General features: G+C 38.9%; 1 protein-coding gene across 1 annotated transcript in view; it reads right to left on the reverse strand.

Moving 5' to 3' along the window:
* Positions 1-16,373, reverse strand: part of LOC134474952 (zinc finger protein 431-like) — a 122,490-nt gene extending 106,117 nt beyond the window's left edge. Inside the window, exon 1 of the mRNA XM_063244027.1 lies at positions 16,273-16,373. Coding sequence (XP_063100097.1) covers positions 16,273-16,373 — 101 coding nt within the window. The remainder of the gene's footprint in view (positions 1-16,272) is intronic.
* Positions 16,374-27,067: the final 10,694 nt, after the last annotated feature.

Genomic DNA, 27,067 nt, shown 5'->3' on the forward strand with positions numbered 1-27,067 from the left:
GTCAGTAAAGAGATGAGAAGAGAGAACAGAGGGCCTGGTGAGAATAAGGGAAGGGAAGAGTGATCAAGGGACAGGTGTGGGGCAGAACCTCACAATTGATATAGCACATCAGTGACCACTGATGAATGCATGGCTGCAAACTTAGGTACAACAGATAAACTTCAGTTCTGTCAGGTTCTATGGGTTAGGAATTCAGGAGGTGCTGCTGGGGGATCCACCGTAGGTTCTCCTAATCAGGCTGCAGAATCAGTGGAAGCATATCTGTGGCAAAATCTGTTCTCAGGCTCTCTCTCTCTTGCTAATAGTCAGGAACAAGATTAGAATGGAGGTCTGATGTCTGCTCTGTCTCTTACCCTTTTTCTCAGCAAAGAGTGAGCCTCTCCTCAGGGAAGATGCAGAGGTAGCAATACAGAGAGGAAGAAAAAACAAAAGAGAGTGAAAGGAAGGAAGAACAGAGGAGGGAGAGATCAGGAGGTTGGTCACAGGCATTTTATGTGTGAACCTTGATAGTAACATCCCATCATGTCTGCCATGTTATGTTATTAAGAACAAGTAAGGAATTGGGGAGAGAGCTCAGGATAGAGTACTTGCCTACCATGTGTGAGGACCTGGGCTAAATTTCAGTCTGGCTAATACAAAGCTGAACAAAATTCACTACCTGTGACCTATGGTCAAGGAATGGACTACTCGGGAGGTGGCCATCAAAAGGTGAGCTGTCAGCAATTGAGCACGCTGGCCATGGGTGTAGTGACTCACACAGGTGTGAATGAGGCACAGTGCTGGTAGATTTGGGGGTGCATCTGCATCCATACAGCTTGCCTAGCCTGTGTGAGGTCCTGACTTGGGGCCATAGAACCAATACATAGAAGAAATTGAGATGCTTAGGGAACAAAATGATGGCTGATCTGATGAACTTCTGCCCCCTCATGATGACACCAGGCACACATGTCCAGGAGGTGAGTGTCATTTACTCCACCATACAGAAGGATCTAGGCCTGTGTGTAATGTATAAACCTCCCTCCCAACCGTTCATCCATTTCATCTCTAATTCTGTACACTGTGTACACATGACATCAGCCAACAAATTTAAAAGTGTCATCTCTAACCTCTGATGATGTCCCTAGGAAGCAGATGCCAATATGACCTCCATAGCTCAGGGAGACACACTGGAAAGGACATGAGAGGCATGGTGTCTTTTCTAAGTTGACAAGGGAAGTAGGAAGAAGGAGTTGGGTCTAAAACTAGGTCTTCTCTGAACGGGGACCCTGGCTTCATTGCTGTTTTTCCTTTCCCATGGGGAAGCTTTGCCTCCTGCCAAGGATCCATCACTTGGGTGAAGAAGTTGTCTACACTCTGAAGGACACTGGAAAGTCATTACATGTGCTTCCATGGTATCCAGAGCAAGAATCTCTGGGGGATTCCAGATGACCCAGTTCCACACAGACATTATAGAGGGAGCTGGTAGGTGCCTTAAATCATCAGTGTACCAGGTATTGACCATGTTGAAATGACCACAGCAGATACAAACACTGGTCTCTTGTGCTTCCATGTTATGAAGGCAACACAGGCACCCTGGAGAGCAGACCATGTACCACCCACATTATGGTGAATGTGCCTAACTTCTTGGCTTCTGTACGTATGGACATAAAATAGGGGAAAGCGAGACTCACAAAGACACACAGAATAGAGTGATGCATATGCACTGAAGGTGGAGGAAAGGCAGGCAGGACGCACTCCCACTGTCCACACACTTCTCAGATAGTTATAGAGCAGCAGACTGTTGAGCAACCATGATTAGAGTAACACTGCAGACTCCACTTGCTTTCTCACAGAGGCAACGGGCCACAAGGGTAGAAAAGGGAGTTGCATTTCAGGCTTCCTACAGAGTGGAGGACAGGTGGTAACAGCACTGTCCAGGGACCTCTGACAGCAAGTGAGGGCTGATTATGGTTAGCACACAGGATACCCTGGGAGGGCCATTTGGGAGGGAGGCCACACCTGTAGTGCTGCTTACACCTGTCCTCCTCAGGGTCAGAGTTTCTCTTCTTGGGTCCTGGCAGGTGCTGCTAAGCAAGGTGGTACAATCAGCCCAATCTAATTTGATTGAGTTGGGTCAAGCCTGGCTCACTGAAAATGAACACTGCAGTGAGAAGGAATTGTCCTGGGTCTGTTGGTTTCTGAAGAGGACATGGGACACTTTAGAGGGAGAAAGACTCTCAGACTTGGGGCCTCCTGCAACACAGAGGCATGCAGAAGTGAGTGGGGTGAGGGAGAATGGGAAGTTTTCCTGGGGTGCATTTGTGCACAGAGCTATCCCTGACAGGCCCTGGGAGGTTTTGGGGCCTGCAAGGAGCAAGGACAGTTGGTGATTTTTCTAAATCTGGGCTGGTACTGGACTGAGCTCAAGGTCTACTTACAGATCTTGTGCCAGCTCCACGTCCAATGACCTCAACAGCTCTGGGATCAACCTGAAAATAAAGGGCAGATAACTGGTCTGGTGGAATTCCAAGGCAGGCCTGTTGCTGGCTCCATGGCAGGTGTCCTGAGCTCCACTTAGGGCTCAAGTCCTGCAAAGCACCTGCCCTTTGCTTGCCCTTCCCTTTACCTCTTCTATTTCTCTCAGTTTTCCTTTCTACTCTTAAGTCTACAGTTCTTTGAAACATTAAATTCTAAGATAATTTTAAGTTAAGATTTCATTAGTTTCCAAATGTTCAGTTGAGTCACACGTAAGCACATCGTCAATTGGTACAATCTTCACATCTGTCGAGTGCCAGCTTTCTGCTCAGTGTTGGACCCATCCATACCCCTGTTCTCTCCTGCTAGTCCCCACCCAGTGCTGACCTTTCTCTCACTGTGATTTACTACCCTGGGTCTTTCTTTTTCTTTTTTTTTTTTATTTTTATTTTGAAAGTATACAACAGAACAAGTCAGAATAAAGCCTACTAAGATTGTCCAGTGAAATTGGTACAGAACTTCACACCAGGTTACCGGAACAACCGTCATAGGTATCACAGTATATTTTGTTATCTTTATAATAGTTGTTCTTTCAATCCCGTATATCAAAATGAGATGAAATATAGAACACTATAGAACTTATCAAAACAGAATATTGAATAGAGCATTACCATTAACCAGAAAAGAGCAAAACAGAAATAAAAATATTTGCCTTCAAAGAAATGGTAGAAGGAAGTCCCCCTTATTTGCTATGGTCAACCTCCCAGGAGATGCTTAGATTTCTGGTTCCCACTTGCTAATGGATGGGGAGGAGGAGGGGAAAGAGGATAGGGGAAGTGGGATATTTGACTCTAGGCCATGTAGCAGTAGGTTCACTATTGCTAAGCAAAGAGGCAGAATGGTCATTTGTTTTCACAGCGTCCTCAGTTCCAACATAGCATAGATTTCAGGAGACACTGCTAGTTCTCCCCCCCTGGAAGGACTGCAGTGGGGCACACTACCACTGCTTACCAGGGAGCAGAGGTGCTGGCTTGGATTCCCAGAGTCCTAAGTTCCAACATGGATGGATCTCAGGAGACACTGTTAGTTCTCCCCGCTGGAAGGGCTGCAGTGGCCCACACTACCGCCGCTTACCAGTGAGTACCCTGGGTCTTTCATATCAGTGCATCAGATTCTGCTTGGCCAAACATTTCTGGAGGAGACTGGCTGCTACTGCTCTTTGAAAGAAGAGAAAATCCTAGAGAAAAAAGTCTACAGGGAAAATGTAGAGACCATTGTGTATGTACTAATCTTTTCATTTTTTAAAATGTTTTCCATGGTTTCAGTGATACAAAGGGAGCTACAAAAGGATGGTTCATTGCATTTGAAAAACAACAATAATGCAAAAACCAAAACAGGAAACCTTTCTTTACAAAAATAGTCAGATAGATGGTTTTTATTACAAGTGTGAAAGAGGTTTCATTGAGTCCATTTTGTGAAGGAAATGGCAAATTCTTCTAACTCAAAGGGAATCACCAGACATGGCCAACAACACAAAACACCGAGCCTCCTAAACTGGTTTCATCCAGGCACACATCCCTGAAATGTGCTGTTCCCCCATCCACCTACACATTTTAAGGAAGGTGCTGAACAACAATGGGAAGGGCAGAGCACAGCCATATCTCACAGCTCCCATCAGAGCTCTAAACAGCCTTCCCCAGAACACCTAGGACTAAGAATAGAGTTTTCTCCCACACAGAATGCTGCACAAATTTTCAAGAGGTTGATTCACAGTACTCTTTGAAGCAGGAATGAGCTGGGATCCTTGCTAGCCTCCACATAGAGTACGCACAAGGAGAGCTGTCTGGATGAGGCTGTTCACTGCAACTGGGGAGAACCTTGTCCTGGCCCCAGGGCCACAGAAGTGCAGGGCTAAGGATGACAAACTCATGGCATGACAAGGCTTCCCCAGGGCCAGCCAGTACACTGCGCATCTCCACTGCAATCCAGCACCTCTCAAAGCCAGAGACTGCATTGGGCAAGGGTATTTGGATACCAGGGTGGCCAGTCAGGTGATGGAGAGCCCTGCCTGACACAGCTGTGCAGAGTGTGTCCCTCTGGAGCTAAACCTCCAGCAGATCCCACTCATTGCTTTCCTCATGTCTGGCAGTGAGGACATCACACAGAATCATAGCAACATACTTGAAGTTTACTCAAACTAAATCATTTAGCTTCCCTTCAAGAATGACTGATGACTTCCCTTCAAGAAATTCCCTTCAAGAAATGACTTCCCTTCAAGAAATGCACCAGTCTGGAAAATCAAGGCTGAGAACATCACTCTGCATTTTGTATAAATAAACTGACCCTTTACAAGATATGGTGGTAATGCATGTGGGTGGGTCTGCTATGGCAGAGATGTGGACTCTCATGCATACAGGTTTCGTAACTGCAATAGAAATTTTCAAATAAATGATGCATGTTCATGACTTTCTGTTTGTATTGCACTGCAGTAAGGGGGATCCATGCAGCAATCTAGATTTACTGAGCTGCCTCAGAAAACCTAGTTCAAAACCCACCACACAATTCCATCACCCAACAGTGAAAGCTCATCAATGTGGTTCCTGCTTGTTGCAACTGGTAGTTGACAATTTTGAGGTGTTTCTATCTGTGCCAGCCATCTCTGAGTCTCTTAGCTTCTGTCAGCCAGGGTGTGAATCAGACTATATATTTACAAGAAAGTTCCATCATGATTTCAGGACCAGTGGCAGCCTTTCATGTACTGGAAATAATTTTTCAAGTTTGGCCATAAGAAACCTATACCATGTGCTTCACAAGTTGAGGGGAAATGAGATTGTTTGAAACACCTACAGGAAACTCATTTTGTCTGTGGCAGACCCACTTGCTGCTGAAGTCCATATTTTTGAGGTAAAAAGGCATGAGTCAGGTGTTGTTGTAGGATATGCTAAAATGCACAAAAACTTCCCCAAGTTCAGTTTCTGCTTTAATTTCCTCATTCTACCAAGCCACAGAATGGATTCTGAGCATTCAAACACATAGGGTTAGAATTGCATTAGAGATCTGTAAAAACTTCAGTAAACTGGAAAGTGAAAAGACAAAGAAAGGTTTTTGGCAAAATGCACCTCTAAATATATGCTTAAAGCAACAAAGAAACCAAGAAGAAGACAAAGAAGTCAAATACAAAGAAGTCCAAGAGAACGACAAAGACAAAGATGAAGAAGAGGAGGAGGAGGAGGAGGAGGAGGAGGAGGAGGAGGAGGAGGAGGAGGAGGAGGAGGAGGAGGAGAATAAGAAAAGAAGAAGGAAAAGAAAGAAAAGCAAAAAGCAATGCTAATCTGTGGGGTTTTGTCTGCAATGCCTCAGCCTCAATTTCAAAGGAAAGGATCAAAATTTGTGGAATGGAAGTGTCACTGTGTAAAATGGACTTAGCCCCAAGACACTTATGTTGTGTCTGGCCCAATATGTAAGTCCAACCCAGGGCAGAGACTGGAGCCTGGTGGAGGCTGAGGCCAGGACCCAGGAGTTGAGGCCACTGGGGCTGAGGTGGCAGAGTCTTTGCTGCACCCTGGTGGCTCTGCCTTATTGGGCCTGCAGGGCTGCAGCATGGATGCCTTGGTAGAAAATGGTGTAAGGCAGGAGGTACTGGGCTCCACTGCATGCTGCACACTCCCTGCGTGGCCTGAGCACAGGAAGATTCAAGTCTTCCTTGCTGGAAAAAGAGACTCTTAAGAAGGTTCTGAGTGTCCTCTACCAGACACAGATGAGCACAGTGACTTCTCAAGTAGGGATGGAGGGACACCCACTGCAGCGGGATCCAAATGGCTTTATGTGTTGGGGGTTTAAAAGTTAGTCATGAATGATGTGTTGCCTTTCTGAAAAAAAGACTCATTTTATATATCTATAAAGTGATGCTTGAATGTTCTTCTATATGCTTATCCTACATTACAGATAAAAGAAAATTAAGTCATCCATTTCCACTCACCTATTCAAGAAAATACCAACTATTTATTCTTACGTGAATTGAACAGGAGAGAAGTAATATTGAGTGGAGCACTATAAATAATGCAGTGGAACATAACATGGAAAAACCACAAAGGCATCCCTCCCAGGATGAGAGGTCTGCCACTGACCAGCTCCTCTCTCCTGTCCTCACCTGCTGTGCAGGCCTGTGTCTCTTCACTACTGGGTGGAGAGAGAGCCACGACACAAGCTTTTTCAATCCCAGGAAAGATCAGGGACATGGCCTAGGACATGGCCTTCTTTCAGCATTTTCAGTGGCTGTCATTTATAATTAACTCAGCAGCTGTGCTGTGGAACATTCATGGTTTCTAACTGTCCACACCTTAACTGATTAAGAAGAGAATATGGTGTCTATCAATCTCGTTTTTTATAATGACACTTAGAAGTGGAATTTCCAGGCTAAATGTAAATAAGATGAATTTGAGGGTCGCAGATATTTCACCTGAATCCTCAGCATACAGTTAGAGCCTGGTAGAGGAAGACTGAGTCCGCTCAGATCTCTGTGGAGATCTGAAGTCAGAGAGATGGTCCAGGCAGAGGTGCAGGACACCATGGCACGTAGCAGGAACCATGGCTAAAAAAGGCCCAGTCCAGGCCGCCTCATCCATCATTGAGTTCTAAGGAAAGCGTCACACATTCCACACTGGACAGGAGAAAGCTGAAATGGTTCCAGAGCTCCTTCCTACATGCCTGAGGCCCCCTGTCTCACTCAGCGGAGCTCTGTATGAGAAGGTCAGTCTGTTACAGAGCTCAAATTGACTGAATGTTTTCCACCCAGGAGCAGATCTGAACTGCCACATGTGGACTCACCATAGCTATGGAACAGGATAGGTGTTTACAGGGTGCAGGCGATGTGATGGAGGCACTGCAGGCAGGTCAATGTACAAAGCCTTAAATAAGAGACCAGGCCCTCACCAGCCCCAGTTTCCTCCAGCAGTAACCAAACCCTGCAAGAGTGTGCATTAAAAACTGAGTAACTGAAAGGAGTTACTCACAAAATTATATATTATGGAGATAGTTTGAAGATACAAAGGTAAATGGTAGCATCCATAAATAAAATGAGACGTGACCCTTAAAGGATATGTGGTGTCCATTGATGTCCCCGAACCACATGCATCAGAAGGAAACACTCTGATGAACAGAGCAATGAGGAGCACAGGCAATGGGTAAACATCACAGCTGCTTAATAACAACAACAAAGCTAGGATACACTAAGTGCACTGGTGAATTTTATCCAGCATATAATAAACAATGAATACTGATTGTTTTTCAATTCTTCTATCAAGTTGGAGAAAAAACCACCACCAACTTCTTTTAAGTGACAAGTTATCCTGAGAATGAAGCCAGACAATAATGTGTTAAAAATAAAATAAATGAAAACACTCTGTTGGCTAATATTCCTAACGAACAAAAGTATTCAGCTAAATGTTTGCCACATTAACACCAGCATGTTCAAAATTAACCAACACGATCAACATTGGGCTCAATCTCAGTGGTGCAAGTATGTTCCTTCTCGCACAAACTATTGTGTCACTTACCACATTCACATCATAAGGCACAGCTAACCCTTGAAGAGATTTGGAAAAACAGCTTTGAGAAGCTCAAAAGGGCACCATTTTTTCAGGATAAAAATCATTCATAAACTATAAGTAGGAGGAATGGACCTCAGCACAGCATGGCAAGCTTCATCCTTCATATGGTGCTCAGGGGCTGACAAGCTGCAAACTTAGCTTCTAGGGTCAGGAAGGAGACAAGGCTTGCAACTCTTTTCAACATACAGTACTCGAAGTCCTGGCCCTAGAATTTAATCCAGAAGGAGAAAGCAAAGCTTTCCAAATCACAAAGGAAGAATTAATTGTTGTTGCAGTTCTCCTGAGGGTGCAGCATTGTATATAAGAAATTTAAACTCCATTGACAACCATATAGAACAAATTCACAAATCACTTAAATAGCAGGATACATGAGCAACATGCCCTAATCAATTCATTACTACGTACTACAAACAAATTGTAGCCTCAAGTACAAAGAACACAATTCATTTCACAAATAATCAAAAATAACTAATGATTAGGGAAATTGAAGCAAACTCACATCTTCTTGGAATGCAATAAGTAGAAGAGCACTAACAGAAGAAAAGCCATACTGTGATGAGGGATGGGAAGAATTCATGTTATAATGTACATTCTACCCAGAGCAACCAGGTGTTTCAGGGCCATTCCTGTCAAAGTATCTGTGCCATTTTCCTAGAAACATTTAAAAAATGGAAATTCACAAGGAAGTATAGAGTCATCTTATAGCCATAGAAAGAACATTAAAAGTAGAGGCATCAAAATACTAGTTTCCAGGTACTATAAAGTAACCGTAGTCAAAAGGGTTTTACACTGGAAGAAAAGGACCACAGACTAAAACAGCTTGCCCAGATGCACACCAAGTGACAAAATCACTAGGCATTTTATTTTGTTTCTTCTTTCCTTTCTTTTCTTCCCTATTTTTTTATTTTCTTTTTATAGTCAGGGTCTCCCTGTGTCATTGTAGCCTGAGCTGAACTCAGAATATGTTGCAGGCTTGTCTAGAACTCCCAGGAACCCTGCTGCCTCAACCACTTGAGTACAGGCATTACAGGCATTTTCACCATTCCTTGCTCAGCCAGTAAGTTTTTTTTATTTAAAGAGAAAAACAAAACTAAACGAAGCAACACAGTAAAAGGCTAGAAGCAACACAGAATTTCAAGAGAAAAAACATACTGTCAGAGTTCACCAGTTAATAGATCACACACTCTCAACTTACAAACAGCTGTCCAGATTACAAAATTAAAGCATACAAAGTGGAGATTAATACAGTGAGATTGCAGTCAGTTCTGTTCAATGATCCAAGAAAAACTCAGCAATATGGATCTCTTTCCTACACATTTAAATAAACTTGCAGTTATATCCTTGAGATCACTTTCCTTCCTCTCTTATTTCCACTAACAATCGTGCATTTTATTTTCCATTACTTCCAGTTTTTTTTTTAACTTTTTCTTTGAAGAGGAAAAGAAAAAAGTTTGAAAAAAAAAGGCTAAAAACCAAAAAACAAAGCAAGACGCACCATAGAAAAACCCAATGTGACAAAGCAAAACCGAGTCATTTAGATCAGGAGGATGGACATAGCATAAAATGAAAAATAAAAAAATAAAGGGGGGATTACTAGGTGATCAACAATGGTTACCATTATGCCTCCTGTTATCCTAAAAAGAGTAGCCTATATCAGCTAGTATAAAAGAATTGAACAAAACTGTACATAAGACTAATAAAACCACATTGGAGAGCTTACAAGATTCCAAAGAAGATAATAGTCAAATAATAACGGGCATCATAGAATATCTGGTTGCCTTCCAAATGGTTGCCTATACCCTCAAACTTGATACTATTAAGCGAAACAAATATAATAAAATCAGTCAGAACTAGATATGGAGAACACTACAGAGGTTGAAATCAGGTTAATAGGGAAACAAAAAATAAATTACTATAATCTATCACACTATTTTTAGTTTAATTTCACTTAGTTAAAACATACTAAGAAATAAATTAATTTTAAAAAAAAGGAAAGAAAAATGAGGGGAGACTGAGATTAAAAAAAAAAGAACGTATCAATATAACAACACCGGTCAGAATCGAAAAATTTAACCATCATTGTGTTTCACCCCCAGATAGCGTTACATTAATAGTAGTTACCATAGTGACCCTTTCCTTGAAATATTTGAGTCTAACTTCGTATACTATAGCATCAAATTTATCAAGACAGTGTAAGAATCGTTCAAGAGAATGAAATTGTTGCAGGGAATTTAGAACCAGCTAGCAAAAACCAAACATCAATTTCTATATTATCTCTTTGTCTATAAAAAACTTGCTTATAGTATCCCATACATTAAGATATAATAAGGTACCACATGTTAGAACCAATGGAAATGAACAAAAACTTGATGGGGCTTCAAAACAGGATGATATTAAGTCAGCGCTAGCTATTACACTCTTATTCTCTTCAAAATAGTCATTTGTAGTATCACAGACAATAAAATAAAAACACCCAAATTAAAACCATTCCAAGTAATGAGTGAAAAAATTATATGGCTTAAAACCAGTGTGACTGGGAATCATGATTACCACGAACTTTCATGTATTCTTATCATTTCTTACACTAGGGAAACTATTCGGTATTTATACAGGTGAGTTTGATTTATTTCACTTATAAGTATGGCCTCGAGCTGCGTCCATTTATTTATAAACGTGTCAATGTCATCATTCTTTATAGCTGAGTAGTACTCCATTGTATAGAAATAGCACAACTTTTTTATCCATTCCTCAGTTCATGGACACTTAGGTTGTTTCCAAGATCTGGCTATTACAAACTGTTCTGCTATAAACATGGGTGCACATATATCACTGTGGTATGATGCTTTCAGTTCTTCTGGGAATATGCCTAGGAGTGGAATAGCTGGGTCAAATGGTGCTTCCAGCCTAGCTTTCTGAGAAATCTCCAGACTGACCTCCACAATGGTTGCACCAGTCTACACTCCCACCAACAGTGCAGGAGAGTTCATTTTTCCCCACAGCCTCTCCAGCATTTGTTATTGGTGATTTTCTTGAGCTTGGTGATTCTCTCAGGAGTGAGATGAAATCTCAGTGTGGTTTTAATTTGCATTTCTCTAATGATTAGTGATGCTGAACATTTTTTCATATATTTATTTGTCATTTGTATTTCTTCATATGAAAATTGTTTATTCATCTCAGATGCCCATTTTTGGATGGGGTCTTTGAATTTTGGGGGTCTGATTTTTTTTAATTCTTTGTATGTTTTAGACAGAAGTCCTTTGTCTGAGGGACAGTTCACTAGGATTTTTTCTCAGTTTGTGGGTTTACTTTTCACTATGTTAGAGATTTCTTTTGATGTACAGAAACTTTTTAATAAGATGTGATCCCAGTTATTGACTCTGGGAAGTATTTCCCATGCAGTTTGAGTCTTGTTCATGAATTCCCTACCTATCCCTATGTCTTCAAGGTTTTTACCCAATTTGTCTTCCAATAGATTTAGTGTTTCTGTTTTAATATTTAGATCTTTGATAAATTTAGATTTTATTTATTTATTTATTTATTTTTATTTAAAGAAAAGGAAACAAAAGAATACATGGAGATAAAAAAAAGGTTAGAAATAATACAAACTTACAGAAAAACAAATGCTAAGAAATTGCTGGTTGATAAGTTACACATTGTCATCTTAGAAATAGCTGTTCATGTTATAGAATTAAAGTATTTAGAATGACATTCATAAGGTGACACTACAACCTGTTCTACTCTATGATCAAACAAAAGCTGAGTAATATGGTTATCAGTCCTACACATTTGTTTTACATCACAAAGAGGGTAAGATTAATCATATCAAAACAGAACAAAGCAGTTAAGAAAACAATTTAAAGAAATACAGATTTCACAGCAAGCCCACTGGAGATCTTCATTGTCTATCTAACTGTCTTTAGTTTCTTACAAATAGTTGTCCCCATCTTCACCCACTTTCTATACTTATTGCATATTATAGAACTAATCAAATCATTTTAGTTCCTCAAGTTTCAAATTAGGGAAGACAATAGTAACTATTTTAGTATAGGGAGACAGGCATGGGTCTAGTTTTAGTTTTCGGCATATGGAGAGCCAGTTTTTCCAACGCCATTTATTAAAGAGACTGTCATTCTTCCAGTGAACCTGTTTGGCCCCTTTATCAAAGACGAGGTGGTTGAGTGTGTTTGTAGCTGTGGTTGTATCTTCTAAACTATTCCATTGGTCTTCGGCTCTGTTTTGATTCCAGTACCATGTTGATTTTAATACAGTTGCTTTGTAGTATAACTTCAAGTCAGGGATTGTGATGTCTCCTGCCTTGCTTTTGCTGCTTAGAACTGTCCTTGCTATTCTAGGTCTCTTCTGGTTCCAGATGAATTATAGGATTTATTTCTTGAGATCTATGAGGTATGTTGATGGTATTTTTATTGGGATTGCATTGCATCTGTATAACAGTTTTGGGAGAATGGCCATTTTCATAATATTTATTCTTCTTATCCATGAGCAAGGGATGTCCTTCCATTTCCTGAGATCATCTTCAATTTCATTTTTCAATGTATTATAATTTTCCCTGTATAGGTCTTTCACTTCTTTTGTGAGAGTAATTCCTAAATATTTCATTTTCTTGGTTGCTAGTGTGAAGGATGTGGCTTCTCTTATTTCCTTCTCTGTGATTTTGTTATTAGTATATAAGAATGCTATTGATTTTTGAGTATTGTTTTTGTATCCAGCCACATTGCTGAATTTATTTATTATATCTAGGAGTCTTTCAATGGAATTTTTTGGGTCTTCTATGTAGAGTATCATATCATCTGCAAATAGTGATAATTTAACTTCTTCTTTTCCTATCTTTATGCCTTTTATTTTTCTTTCATGTCTACTTGCTCTGGCTAGTATTTCCAGTACTATATTAAGTAGGAGCAGTGACAGGGGACATCCTTGTCTTGTGCCTAATTTTAAAGTAAAGCCCTTCAATTTTTGGCCATTTAGTATGATACTGGCTGTTGGTTTGTCATAGATGGCCTTTATTATGTTGAGGTAAAGACCATCTATTCCAATTTTCTGTAAGGTTCTTACCATAAATGAGTGTTGTAGCTTATCAAAAGCTTTTTCTGCATCTATAGAAATGATCGTGTGATTCTTACTTTTGACTCTACTGATATGGTGGATTACATTTATTGATTTACATATATTGAACCATCCCTGCATACCTGGAATGAATCCCACTTGGTCATGGTGTATAATTTTCTTGATGACTTGCTGCATCTTATTTGCCAATATTTTATTGAGGATCTTTGCATCTGTGTTCATTAGGGAGATTGGTCTGTAGTTCTCTTTTTCAGTTGGGTCTTTCTCGGGTTCTGGTACTAGAGTAATATTTGCTTCCAGGAATGACTTATGAAGGATTCCTTCCCTTTCAATTTCATTGAAGAGTTTGAGGAGTGTCAGCATCAGGTCCTCTTTGTATTTCTTGTAGAATTCTGCAGTGAATGCATCTGGGCCTGGGCTCTTCTTTGTAGGTAATGACTTAATTACATTTTCAATTTCATGAATAGAAACTGGGTTATTCAGCAGTTTTACTTCTTCTTGACCTAGCTTTGGTACTTCATATGCTTCTAGAAATCTGTTTATTTCTTCTGTGTTATCTAACCTTTGAGAGTAGAGGTTTTTGTTATAGGTGTTGATGATCTTCTGTATTTCTATTGGGTCTGTAGTGATTTCACATTTTTCATTCCTTATTGCATGAATTTGAGCTTTTTCTCCCCCCCTTTTTTAATAAGGTTGGCTAGGGGCTTATCAATTTTATTTATTCTTTCAAAGAACCAACTCTTTGATTCATTGATTCTTTGTATTGTTTTCTTAGTCTCTATTGCATTGATTTCTGCTCTGATTTTTATAATTTCCTCTCTTCTTTTGGCTTTGGGCTTGACTTGCTCTTCTTTTTCTAGCTGTTTGAGGTGTAGCATCAAGTTATTTATTTGTATTTGTTCTGTTTTCCTGATGTGGGAACTCAGTGCAATAAATTTCCCTCTGACGACAGCTTTCATTGCATCCCACAGATTCCAGTAAGTTGTATTTGTGTTTTCATTTCTGTGTAGGTATTGTTTAATTTCCTCTGTGACCCACTGATTACTCAAGAGTGTGTTATTCAGTTTCCATGTGTTTATGGGATTTTCCCGGTATCTTTTATCATTAATTACTAATTTCATAGTGCTATGATCTGGTAACATGCAGGGGATGATTTCAACTCTTTTGCATTTCTTTAAATATGTTCTGTGAGTTAATATACGCTCTATTTTACAGAATGACCCATGTACTGCTGAGAAAAATGTGTATTCTGTTGTTGTTGGGCAGAATAATCTGTATATGTCTATCAATTCCATTTGTTCACAGGTGTGATTCAGTTCTTTTATCTCTTTGCTGATTTTCTGTCCTGTTGATCTGTCCATTGGTGTCAATGGTGTGTTAAAACATCCTGTTATAATTGTATTATTGCTAATTTGGTTTTTCATTTCTGATATTACTTGTTTTATATAACTGGGTGCTTCGGAATTTGGTGCATATATATTTAAGATAGTTATCTCGTCCGCTTGAAGTTTTCCCATAACCAGTATGTAGTGACCTGCTTTGTCTCTTCTGATCATTATTGGTTTGAAGTTCACATTGTCTGCAAACAGAATAGCTACCCCTGCTTTTTTAGGGGGGTTCCTGTTGCATGAAGTGTTGTTTTCCATCCTTTGACTTTCATTTTGTGAGTATCCTTTTGGGTTAGATGGGTTTCTTGTAGACAGAATATGGTTGGATTTTGTTTCTTGATCCATTCCACCAGTCTATTTCTTTTAATTAGTGCATTGAGACCATTTATGTTAATGGTTATAAGTGTTATATATTGGTTTATTAGTGACATGTTATATTTCTGCAGTTGCATCTTTATCTTTCTGTTCTATTTAATTGTCTGCTTTGTTAAGTGGTTTTTTCTTAAGTGTATCTAGACTGTCTTTCAGTATTCTTGGCAGGATTGGCTTGGTGATCATGAATTTCTTCAGCTGTTATTTGTCGTGGAAGTATCCTTTTTCTCCATCAATTTTGAAGGACAGTTTTTCAGGGTACATCAGTCTAGGTTGGAAATCATTTTCCTTTAGGATCTGAAATACTTCACTCCATGCTCTTCTTGCCTTTATTGTTTGTGTTGAGAAGTCTACTGTGATTCTGATAGGTTTTCCTTTATAGGAGATCTGCCTTTTATCTCTGACAGCTTTTATTATTCTATTCTTTTGTTCGATTTCTGGGATGGTGATTTTTATATGTCTGGGTGTAGTTTTATTTTGGTTATGGCTATTTGAAGTTCTATATGCCTCATTGATCCTGATATCAGTTTCCAATTTCATGTTTGGGAAGTTTTCAGCAATTACTTCTCTAAATATCCTCTTGACATCCTTTGTATTGTCTCCTTCTTTTTCATTTACGCTATCAACCTGATGTTGTTTTTCTTTGCATCATCTTGCAGGTGTTGTATTGTTATTTCTTGATTTCTTGTTATTTTTAAAAGATTTTTCCTTTGCTGCTCACTGGCTGCAATCTTGTCTTTGAGGTCTGAAATTCTATCTTCGCATTCATTCAGGCGGTTTTTACAACTTTCAATGTTGCTTTTGATTTCCTGTATATCACTTTGCATTTGTTTTATATATTCTGTTTGTTTCTTATATTGTTCATCCATAGATTCTATCCTTTTGTTTAGTTCCTCCAATTTTTTTAGCTGTGTCTTTAGATATGTTCAGCATCTCCTTCATTTCTTTTATTATTTCTTCTTTTACCTGATATATTATTTCTAGTTTGAATTCCTTTAAAGCTTCCCGGAGCTGCTTCTTTATTTCTGTTACTATTGTTTCAGGTATTTCAGGTATATGGCATGTATTTTCTTCTATGTACCTGGCTCCTAGGCTTTCTTGGGGGGATGGGTTGGGTGTTTGAGATTGCATTTTGGTCTTTCATTTTGTCATTTTCCTATATTACTGTGTATCAAGTGTTGTTTCAGAGTTTCCCTGGTTGTGTTGTAAATTGACTCTTATGTTCTGGGCTCTTGGGACTCCTCTTGTAGTAGCACCCTCCTTGGGCAGTGGAGCCCCTGCATTAAAAGAGGCTTGCTAGGCTCCTCTCAGGTAGACCTAAAGCTTCCTCAATTTGCACAGTTTCAGGGCCAGATTGGAGTCACCTTAGCTCAGCTGGATGCGCAGCTTCCAGTCCCGAGCGGTGGCAGTATGGGTCCTGGGTGGGAGAGGCAGCAGCAGGGCAGGCCTCCACTCGGCTGGACATGCACCTTCCAGTCCCCAGCAGTGGTAGTTGGGCCCTGGGTGGGAGAGGCGGCAGCAGGGCCGGCCTCCGCTCAGCTGGATGTGCACCTTCCAGTCCCCCAGTGCTCGTAGTATGGGCCCAGGTGAGAGAGGCAGCAGCAGGGCAGCCAATAAGTTTTTAACAACACTATGAGACCGGGTCTGCTGGTGTGGCTTGTAATCCTAGCAGTCTGGAAGGCTGAGTCGGGAGCATCAGAAATTCAAGGTGAGCCTCAGCAATTTAGCCATTTATTAAGGACCTGGCTCAAAACAAGAAAAGTGTTAAAAGGTGAAGAGAAAGAAGCCAATGCAAAGCTCTGTATTCAAATCCTAGAAACTGAACAACAATTTAAAAAATACTTTGCAACTGACACTAGAAGGGTAAATAAATTTTTAAACTGGCCTGGCCTTCTGGAGGGGAGTGTGCCCCAAGTAACTTTAACCTTCCCACCTTTCTTGCAATTTGACTTCAAACAATCATCAAATTTCATGAGGGATCAAACAAAAAGAGAATGTGCTTCAAAGACACCAAGCCTCAATCCTAGTGCAGAAGGCATTTGGAGTGATCTTCTGAAGTGCCTGCTGACCATAGTTAGAAAAGCAGAGAATCTACTAACAGTGTTAATGGGATTTTCAGTCCTATTCACTGTGAAAGAAGTTGCAGGATAGCAAGGTGGCTTAAGTAGAGTGAATCTTTCTACAAAGTGTCTGAAGACCAAAGCCAAACATTTTATTGCATGAATACACAACATTGCTAATAATTGCCAACTCAGGATAATATACACCTGTAATCCCAGCACTCTGGGAGAGGGAGGAATGATGAGGAAAGGTTTAACCCTAGCCTGGGACATTTAGAAAATTAGTGAGACCATGTCTTAAAATTTGTACCAAACCAAAGCTTTTACAAATGTATGAAAATATTGATCTTTAATAAATCTAAGAAGTCACTGAAGAAGGTACATTAATCACTATTAATCTATACTTATTTTATCTTTTTATAGACTTAAAAATTGTATCTTTATATGATTCTTATTATTATATCAAAATAAAAATAGTAATCCATTGCTCAAATTCTGGTATTAAATATAAATTGAGGACAGAAACAAAAACCAAAATGATCAAAATCTCTTCATACTGAACTACCCAAATCCTAAGAGGATATATTCAGCAGCATATCTGCAGTCATCTAAGTAAAAAGCCTTAAAAAATTGAAAGAGTACAAACACCAGGAAGCACATCAATGTCTCCATGATGGTAAACCTTATGCTAGATGTGCTGACTAAAGTACACATGCAAGACAACCTCACAAAGATTTCTCACTAGAAAGTCTATTTTTGACTTTTCATTTTTATCATTTTTTTCTCTCTTTCTTTTTTTTCAGACAGGGTTTTGCTATGCTGTTCAGTCTGGCCTTGATCTTCCCTCGTAGCCCAGGATGACCTAAAACTCACCACAAACTTTCTGCCTCAGCCTTCGGACTCCTGGAATAACAGGTGTGCAACAACATCCCTGATTGTGTTTTCCTCCTTAAATTTTCTCCAAAAAAAATCCTCAAAGTTTTTGATATTCCAAAGCTCATTAGGTTGCTCATACAAAACCAAATCAGAAAGTACTGAAAACACCCTGAAGGACTTTCAAAATCCTCACCAACATATAACATAATATAATATAACAGAGCATAATATAGTATAGCAAAATAACACAAAACAAAATAAAAAAAGAACCACATAACTCTGCTTTAAACATCTGCTTAGAAAAATACAGCAAGAATTTCTAAGTTATCCATACACCAGCAATATGATGCATTTTCTTTGAAATAAATGTCGGTATCCACTCAAATGCTTATGTAAGAATGGGTGTGGCAGCTTCCTTTTGAAATCCGACCCAAAACATAAAAAATGGCCATCACAAGATGGATGACAGGTGCATGTGCTTGGTTCAGCCACATAATTGTGGGTGGTTGCAGCACATAGAGAGCCCAGTATGGAAACACTGCTTCAAGGAGACCAACCAAAGAGTATTACAACTGAAAAGGCTCAGCACCATCACCTCTAGGAAAGGCAAACTACCCATCAGGGACACAAAGCCCATGGTCTGATTGGGATGGGAGGAAAGGAAGTAACAGCAGCAGCTAGGAGACAAGTTGCCAGGAGTGATGCACATGTGTCCTTCATGAGGACAGGGTGATGATGTCACCTCCCCTTGTACTCACCACCTGCTGTCCCCCCTCCCTGGGGGTCATAGTTTGGAGCACTACAGTGTACAGCTGAGTTGAACATCTAAGGATGAATAATCATTCCTAAGCACGTGAGAGTAAAACTGGCTATGAATCCTCCTCCCCTGGATATATGGGGTTTATAACATGAGACCTTCACATTGTTTGGTAAAATTATTATGGCTATTCTGCTTCCTAATGGAACTGAAATTAAACTAACATAAGCCCAAGAAAGGAAGTCATCCTAACATTTGACAAATCTTCAACAGAAGACAATGAGTCTTTCATCCTCCGAGACAATGGACCCTTTGAATGGACATTTGTATTTGGCACCCAGCCTGACACATCTGAAGCATCTACATGTTTGCTGCATTAAAATCTTCGAAGTGCAGGAAAGTCTAAAAGTGTACACAGTTTTCTAGCATTTTCACTTGTTGTTTCTAAGGAGGACATAGATTTGTTCCACAACAAAAAGAAAGGTGATATCACAGAAGAAGGCCAAACTGCGGACCCCAGTGCATGACCTCACTTCCTTGGCGATAGGTCCAAACAGAACTCTGAAGGCTTAGGTCACCTGCCACCTTGGTCTGATGACAGTTGGTCTTTACAGACAATTGGCTCAAGACAGTGAGCAGGGAGCAGGTTAGGCTGCTTTCCCAGGACACGAGACCCCAGCCTCAGGATCCTGCATAGGGAGACTATGTGGGAATGGCTGAAAAAATGGTTCTCTCATCCCAGAGCCTTCAGGGTGCTTGTGGGCAAATGCCAAATGACAAGGGCATTAAAGGACAGGGTTCACTGTCCCCGGCCTTCTGGCACCCAGAGGAAGGAGAGAGACCAGGACAGGTGTTACTAGACTCAGCCACAAGCCACTCAGACTCACTGAGTCCAGCAGAGTAACATTAAGGCCTGACCACCACTGTGAATCCCACTACACAATTCCTGCCCTAAGTCAAGGGTGGCTGGGTCTGACATGCTCTGAGGGCAGATACTCATGGGCAGGTGCAGGTCTGGGGGGGATGCAAGCCGGGGCCACTGTCAGGTTCCCACCCAAGACCGGGCTGGTGGAGCAGAAAGGCAGCACCTCTGTGTAATCCAGTCTCCAGATTCCTCTTCTGTCTTCCTGGGTAGAAATATGGGAAAGAGCTGTCTGTCTTACAGAAATATAAGATTATCTGTGTTCACAAAGAAAAACCTGTGTTGCCTCAGAGTCTCAGAGCCTCTGGCTTCGTGCCAGAGGCTTTGCTCTGCCTCAGCAGAGTGGCATATAGGACACCAGTCTAGAGGCGGTCACAAAGCTATGTGTTCCATGGATTTGCAGCAGACTCTGGGACTCACAACAGGTGCTGGCTCAAGCACAAAATGTGTGTACAGAAAGGAATATAAAGACTCTCAGATGACAGAGAGTATCTTCAGGTCAGTGCTACACTGTACTTAACTTTGAGAATTTGCATGAAACTCTAGCCAGGGTTATTGACCCTGTGATTATACATGGAAATTTTAAAAATGTTTTCTAAGGAAAGTAGAAAAAGAAACAGTTATGTACAGCTATGTTTCACTGCAGTACACTGACAGCTCTGAACCCAGCAGACAATGTCATGAGGCTGGTGATATGCACATCACCACCTCAATAAGGCCGAAGTTTCTACAAATGCTGGAGGTAAAATATGGAAATACTTTAACAACAAAAACAGTTGAAATAAAATATCCTAAATATGCACTTAATATACCATATATAAACTAGGCCTGGTGGCTCTTGTGTGGAGTCCAGTACTTGAGACACTAAGGAAGGAGAATTGTTTGAGACCACTCTGGGTTATAATGTGACCTCAAAGCCAGCCTGAACTTCATAGCAACATGCATCCAAAAAAAGATAAATACATCAAATCTAATGAACGTAATAGTGTACTAGTGATGGCCTTGTGACATTAGCATCACTATCATATTTATACTGACCTGTAGTCTACTGGAAAACCTAAGTCACAGCCAAATTCACAATAAAATATCACACAGTTTATCAAATGGAGTACACTAGTGAGTATTTGTTGTTCATCATTGGTATTTGCTGGGGATGGAGCAGTGCTTGCTGCTGCTCTCCACAGAAAATGGAATATTGCTGTAGGAACATGAATCTCCATGAATCACTGCAATATGTCCTTAACTCTTTGGGGAAGAAACCCACTAATGGAGGCACTGCACTAATGAGAATTACTAATTTTAGTCTTTTGAATACTTTAAAAACTGACTTCAGTAGTAGCTGAACTACTTAACTACATTTCCACCAACAAGGTTAAATAGTTCCTTTTCTCCTGTAGTCTTCTGAATGTTCTTTAGATCTTATGGTGATTAGTTCTCTATGCAATGAAATGATGTCCCTATTTGCATTTCTCTATTGTGCAAAAATGCTCAATAGTTCTTCAAGTATTTCTTGGCAATTTGTACATAGTCTGAAAAATGTGTGTTCCTTTCACATTCCTATTGGTTTTACATGTTAGCTGTCAGGGAGTAATAGGCAAAATTTCTCTCATTCTGTAGTTTATTTCTTCATCATTTTGGTTTGACTTTTTTGTGGCATCTATGCTTATGCAGGAGGATTAAAATCTTACAAAGTCCTTTTTGCAAGTTTTGTCACCCTATCTTATTTTCTACACAAAACAGCAGCAATAGTATTTTAAAAATGTTTTTTAATACCTCTACATTCAGAACATGGAATGTCTGGCTCTTTCATGTTTCACTATGTTTTACTCCAATAGAGGCATATTTCAGACTGCTGCACAAATTACCAAAAAATGTACACTTCCTGAGTAAAAGAAAAACCACAATTTGCAGTAGTGATTCTTTTACCCTATCGTACATTTATATTCTTGACCTCAACGTACTTGTTTCCTAAAACTTCAAATGCAGGCATAAAAACAACTGTTTCACACTTTACTAAACCATCTAGCAATTGCCTCCCAAAGTCAGCTTCAAAGCCATTATCATCCCATCTCATTCTCTCCTGATGCTTGAACTAAAGAAATCATTTTTAGCCTAACCTTTATAGGTAACTCCTTAACAATGCAATTATTTAAATACAAAATTATCAAAAATTGCATACTTTTTGTTAGTTTTTATAAAATAACAAGAAATATAAAAGTGACAATTCTAATGTATTCAATACAAGAATGAATGGGTTAAATTGACAACTGCCCAAATGATGCTCAGGATGGTCACTGCAAAACAAATGTGTTTCACAAATGATTCTCTGGAATAATGGATACATGGCCAACCGATAAAAGGACAACTACTGATGTGCAATTGTGAGTATTAAAAAATGTTGATGCTGGGGAAGAAACGGAGGAGATCTAAAGCATTGAGCTACATGTGCAGAACTTGAAGATATATTTTGAGACAAGGTCACTCTAATTGTGTAGGTTAGACGCAACTTCCTCTTCCACTAATTTAAGCCCGCTGTGGTGCTAGGATTACAAGCATGCATCAACAGGACCAGCAAGATTTACTTTCATGCTAAAATGAGAAAGTGCATGGACTCAGGATATATGTCTTATAGATTCAGTATTCTATTATTAGCTGTAATACAAACTCCAAATATTCCCATTGATGGTAAGCAGAAATATGCTACAGGGGATCTGGCCACATGCTGTAGTGCATAGAGGCTGACAATGTACTTCACAGTGTCTTTTACTTTGTGAAGTATATCAGGTTCTTCAGGTACAAAATAGATATAGTTTTAGTGGTGATTACAGAAGAGGTGAGTAATTTATTTTCCCAAGGATAATTGAGACTTGGGCAAGCTATATTCACTGGATTAGAGGTATTTAATGCAACGTTCACTTGTGTTTTCATAACACCACAATTTTTAACAACATAATTCCTAAGCAGATTTTTTATTCAACAACAGGGCATTAAACACTTTACAAATTACATGAATGTTAAAATGGAAGTGAAAACCACAGGCCACAGGAAACCAACTGGGACTCATGGCATAGTATATGTGTTTAAAGATAATCAGTACACACCACAAACATCATGCACTGGTCCTTATAAATAAAGTGATATGCCATTGTATAAATTCACAATTCAGTAAAACAGAACACAATCTGAATCTTAATTTAGCAAATTTACTTTTTACTGTGTTGACACCTCAAAATTTAGGTTTCCCTTCATGCCATTACTTCAGTATTTTACAAAAAGACAGTAATAATTACAAAATATATAATGCAGTCACAGCATCAAGGAATAAAATAAAGGCATTTGCATGATACATCCAAAAGCAACATTTTCCCCCAAAACAACTCCATATTTAAGAAAAATTGATTTCAAAGTATGGTTACTCATAAATCATGCCAAATTTTATAATTTCTGGAGATATTGATATATATATATTGTGATGTGCTATTGGGGAAAAGTTATGATTCTGTCAGTATGGCACAATCAGAAATTCACAGTAGTATGGTTTACATTTGGTAGATGTGGGGAAACCTTACTAGCAAATAAAGATGTAATATAAACATAACAAGTAAAATTCTGATGGTTAGAAAAACAAAGGTTTACTTAAATGACAAATATTGGCTCCACTGAGAAATAAAATCAGGCAATATAATTTACATGGTATGATATCCAGTGATATTAGGAAATCAGTAGATGTCTTGTTACAACTTAGAAAACATAACATTCATTAATGTACAAGTTATGTGAAAAGAACACAACTTTGTCAAAAACACATACTCCAAGCCTCTACAAATGTATATCTTAATGCCAAATATTGCCTCAACTTCAGAAACATCATTTATGAAAGAGAAAATGAAGCATGTGCATCAAAAGAGTAAAACAACGCCATGCTAAAATTACAATTCCCAAAAAAATAAGAGACTAGACTAATATCACTCTGAACAGTGAATCATAGTATTGCTCAATTTTATACCATAATGCTACAGAATTAGCTTTGGGTTTCTTAGTGTCACTTCTTCAGAGTATCTGTTCATTACATTATGCATTATATTATTTGTTCAAATAAATAGGTTAGAAATTCTTCCGATGTGTGAATCTCTATGTGTATATCTATCCTTTCTGTGTTATGGGGGAAAACAAATCAAAATAAGACAACAAAACAAATTCCTAGAAAATCATGATATGAAAGAGACATATAAGATCACAATATTAGGTGATATACAGTACTTACTATGCTTTCTCTTGTTATTTTCAATAGAATTGTCCACATCATCAGGGACCATACAATTAAGCATAACATTATATAGCTATTTTTATAAAAACACAACTTTGAACACGTTGTAGGATGTGAAAGCAGTTAATAATCAAACCTGATGTAGAACCCGAGGTTTCCTGCCAGGGCCAGCAAGTCAAGCCAATAAGGATCAGAAGGGATAAAGAAGGTCACTACATACTGGTTAGGGGAAAACTCCAAGAGGAAGAGAAAACTATCTTAAATTTATATGCACCAAACTCCAGAGCACCGAATTATATAAAACAAGTATTTACAAAAATGGAAAATCAAATTAGTACTACCACAATTCTAACAGGAGATATTAACACATCACTGACACCAATGGACAGATCAAACAGACAGAAAATGAGCAAAGAAATAAAAGAACTGAATCGCACCTGTGAATAAATGGACTTAATAGACATATACAGAGTACTCCACTCAACAACAGAATACACATTCTTCTCAGTATTACATGGGTCATTCTCTAAAATAGACCATATATTAATTCACAGAGCATATTTAAATAAATACAAAATGGTTGAAATTATCCCTTGCATGCTACCAGACCATACAACTATGAAATTAGAAATTAATGATAAAAGATACTGCAAAATTCCCACAAACACATGGAAACTGAATAACACTCTTGAGTAATCAGTGAGTCACAGAGGAAATTAAAGAAGTAATTAAACAATACCTACAAACAAATGGAAGCACAAATACAACGTACCAGAATCTGTGTGATGCAATGAAAGCTGTCCTGAGGAAAATTTATTGCACGAGTTCCCACATTAGGAAAACAGAATGAATACAAATAAATAACCTGATGTTATACCTCAAACATCTAGAAAAAGAGGAGCAAGTCAAGCCCAAAGCCAAAAGTAAAGAAGAAATTATAAAAATCAGAGCAGAAATCAATGCAATAGAGACTAAAAAAACAATCGAAAAAATCAATGAATCAAAGACCTAATTCTTTGAAAGAATAAATAAAATCCAAAAGCCCCTAGCCAACCTTATTTAAAAAATGGAAGAAAAAGTTCAAATCCATGCAATAAGGAATAAAAGAGGTGAAATTACTACAGACCCTATTGAAATACAGAAGATCATCAACACCTATTTCGAAAACCTCTACTCTCAAAGGTTGGTGCTTGGATTGATGGTGTCAGTGCTCCACCCACAAAGGGGTGGAGCTAGGATGTGATATAATGGCAGGAAGGTGTCTCTTTCTCTTTGCTGGTTTGAGCTTGCTGTTTGCAGCTGCCATGAACTGCAGTCCAGCCATGCCCACATGTCTTGGAGCCAACTAAGAGTGGACTGAAACCTCAAAGAACTGTATGAAATAAAACTTTCCTTTCCCAACTTTGGGCTGAAGGTGTTTTGTCTCAGCGACGAGTAAAAAGTAACTAAGACAGTATTCTAGTCTCGTATGTTGAATTTCAGCATACATAAAGATAAAGACAGCTACTACGAAGAGAGTGAAAGACCTTATTGTAATTACTATCAACTTCCCCAAAATCAGTTCTTGAAGACCAAAAAAGCCTGCATAATCCTGTAATTATGTGATTAATTCTATAATGTTTAGTATATATTCAATGCGTGTGAAGATGGGAACAACTATTTAAAAGAAAACTAGAGACAGTAAGATAAACAGTGAATATATCCAGTGGACTTGCTTTGAAATATGTGTTTCTTTAACTTGTTTTCTTATGGACTGTTCTGTACTGTTTTCTCATGTTTAATCTTACCCTCTTTAAGATTAAAAAATAAGTGGGTAGGACACATAAGCATATTACTGCTCACAGTGTCATTATTTGAACACCACTTTATATGCTTTAATTTTTTAACTTGAACAACTATGTCTAAGATGACAATATGTAACTTATCAACTAGTGATTTATTGTTTATTTTTTTGAAATTCTGTGTTATTTCTACCTTTTTTCTGTTTTTTTTTCCTCTTTGAATAAAAAACATTACAATTCACCAAACTATATGAAAATTAAGTTTTAAAGACAAAACATTAAGTACATAGATACTGTTTTGCATTGAGAACTGGTGGTCAACTTACCGTCAGCTGGATTACATCAGCATGGCACTGAGCAAAGTTATCCCACCTGAGGTAAGTTGCCAGGATAAATAGGAGGAGAAGAAGAGAGGTGATGAGGGTTGAGGCATTAAGGAAGCATTGTGGGTTGTCCTAAAAGGTGCTGTCTCATGTGTTGGTTCTCCTGCAGAAGCCTTGGTCCTCACATTGATCACTACTTCTTGGCAAGTAACGGCTTGGATGGGAAGACAAGTGCTGCTTGGTCTCCAGAATGAGCTCATCACACTGCTTCCAAACTGTGCTTCTCATCTGAGGAGCTCCGGGCCACAAGGATGTCCCTTATCACAGCTCCTATTTAATATACTACTGGAAATACTGGGCAGAGCAATTAGACAAGAGAGAGAAATAAAAGGTGTAAAGATAGGAAAAGAAGAAGTTAAATTATCATTATTTGCAGATGACATGATATTGTATATAGAAGATCCCCGAAGCTCCACTGAAAGACTCCTAGATATAATAAATTCAGTAATGTAGCTGGATACAGAATCACTACTCAAAAATCAATAGCATTCCTATACACTAACAATAAAGTCACAGAGACAGAAATAAGAGAGGCCACATCCTTGACACTAGCAACCAAAAAAATGAAATATTTAGGAATTACTCTCACGAAAGAAGTGAAAGACCTATACAGGGAAAATTATAACACACTGAAAAATGAAATTGAAGATGATCTCAGAAAATGGAAAGACATCCCTTGCTCATGGATAGGAAGGATAAATATTGTGAAAATGGCCATTCTCCTAAAACTTTTATACAGATGCAATGCAATCCCAATAAAAGTACCATCAACATACCACATATAACTTGAGAAATCACCCCTAATATTCATCTGGAATGAGAAGAAACCTAGAATAGCAAGGACAGTTAGAAGCAGCAAAAGCAAGGCAGGAGGTACCACAATCCCTGACTTGAAGTTATAATACAAAGCAACTGTAGTACAATCAACATGGTACTGGAATTGAAACAGAGCTGAAGATCAGTGGAATAGATGAGAAGATACAACCACCACTAAAAACACACTCAACTACCTTATCTTTGATAAATGGCCAAACATGTTCACTGGAAGATCTGTTTAATAAATGGTAGTGAAAAACTGGCTCTCCAAATGCCTAAAACTAAAACTAGACACAT

The sequence above is a fragment of the Cavia porcellus genome, unplaced genomic scaffold (assembly GCF_034190915.1).
Source record: "Cavia porcellus strain 051 isolate PalLab524CR breed Dunkin Hartley unplaced genomic scaffold, mCavPor4.1 scaffold_46, whole genome shotgun sequence".
Taxonomy (NCBI): domain Eukaryota; kingdom Metazoa; phylum Chordata; class Mammalia; order Rodentia; family Caviidae; genus Cavia; species Cavia porcellus.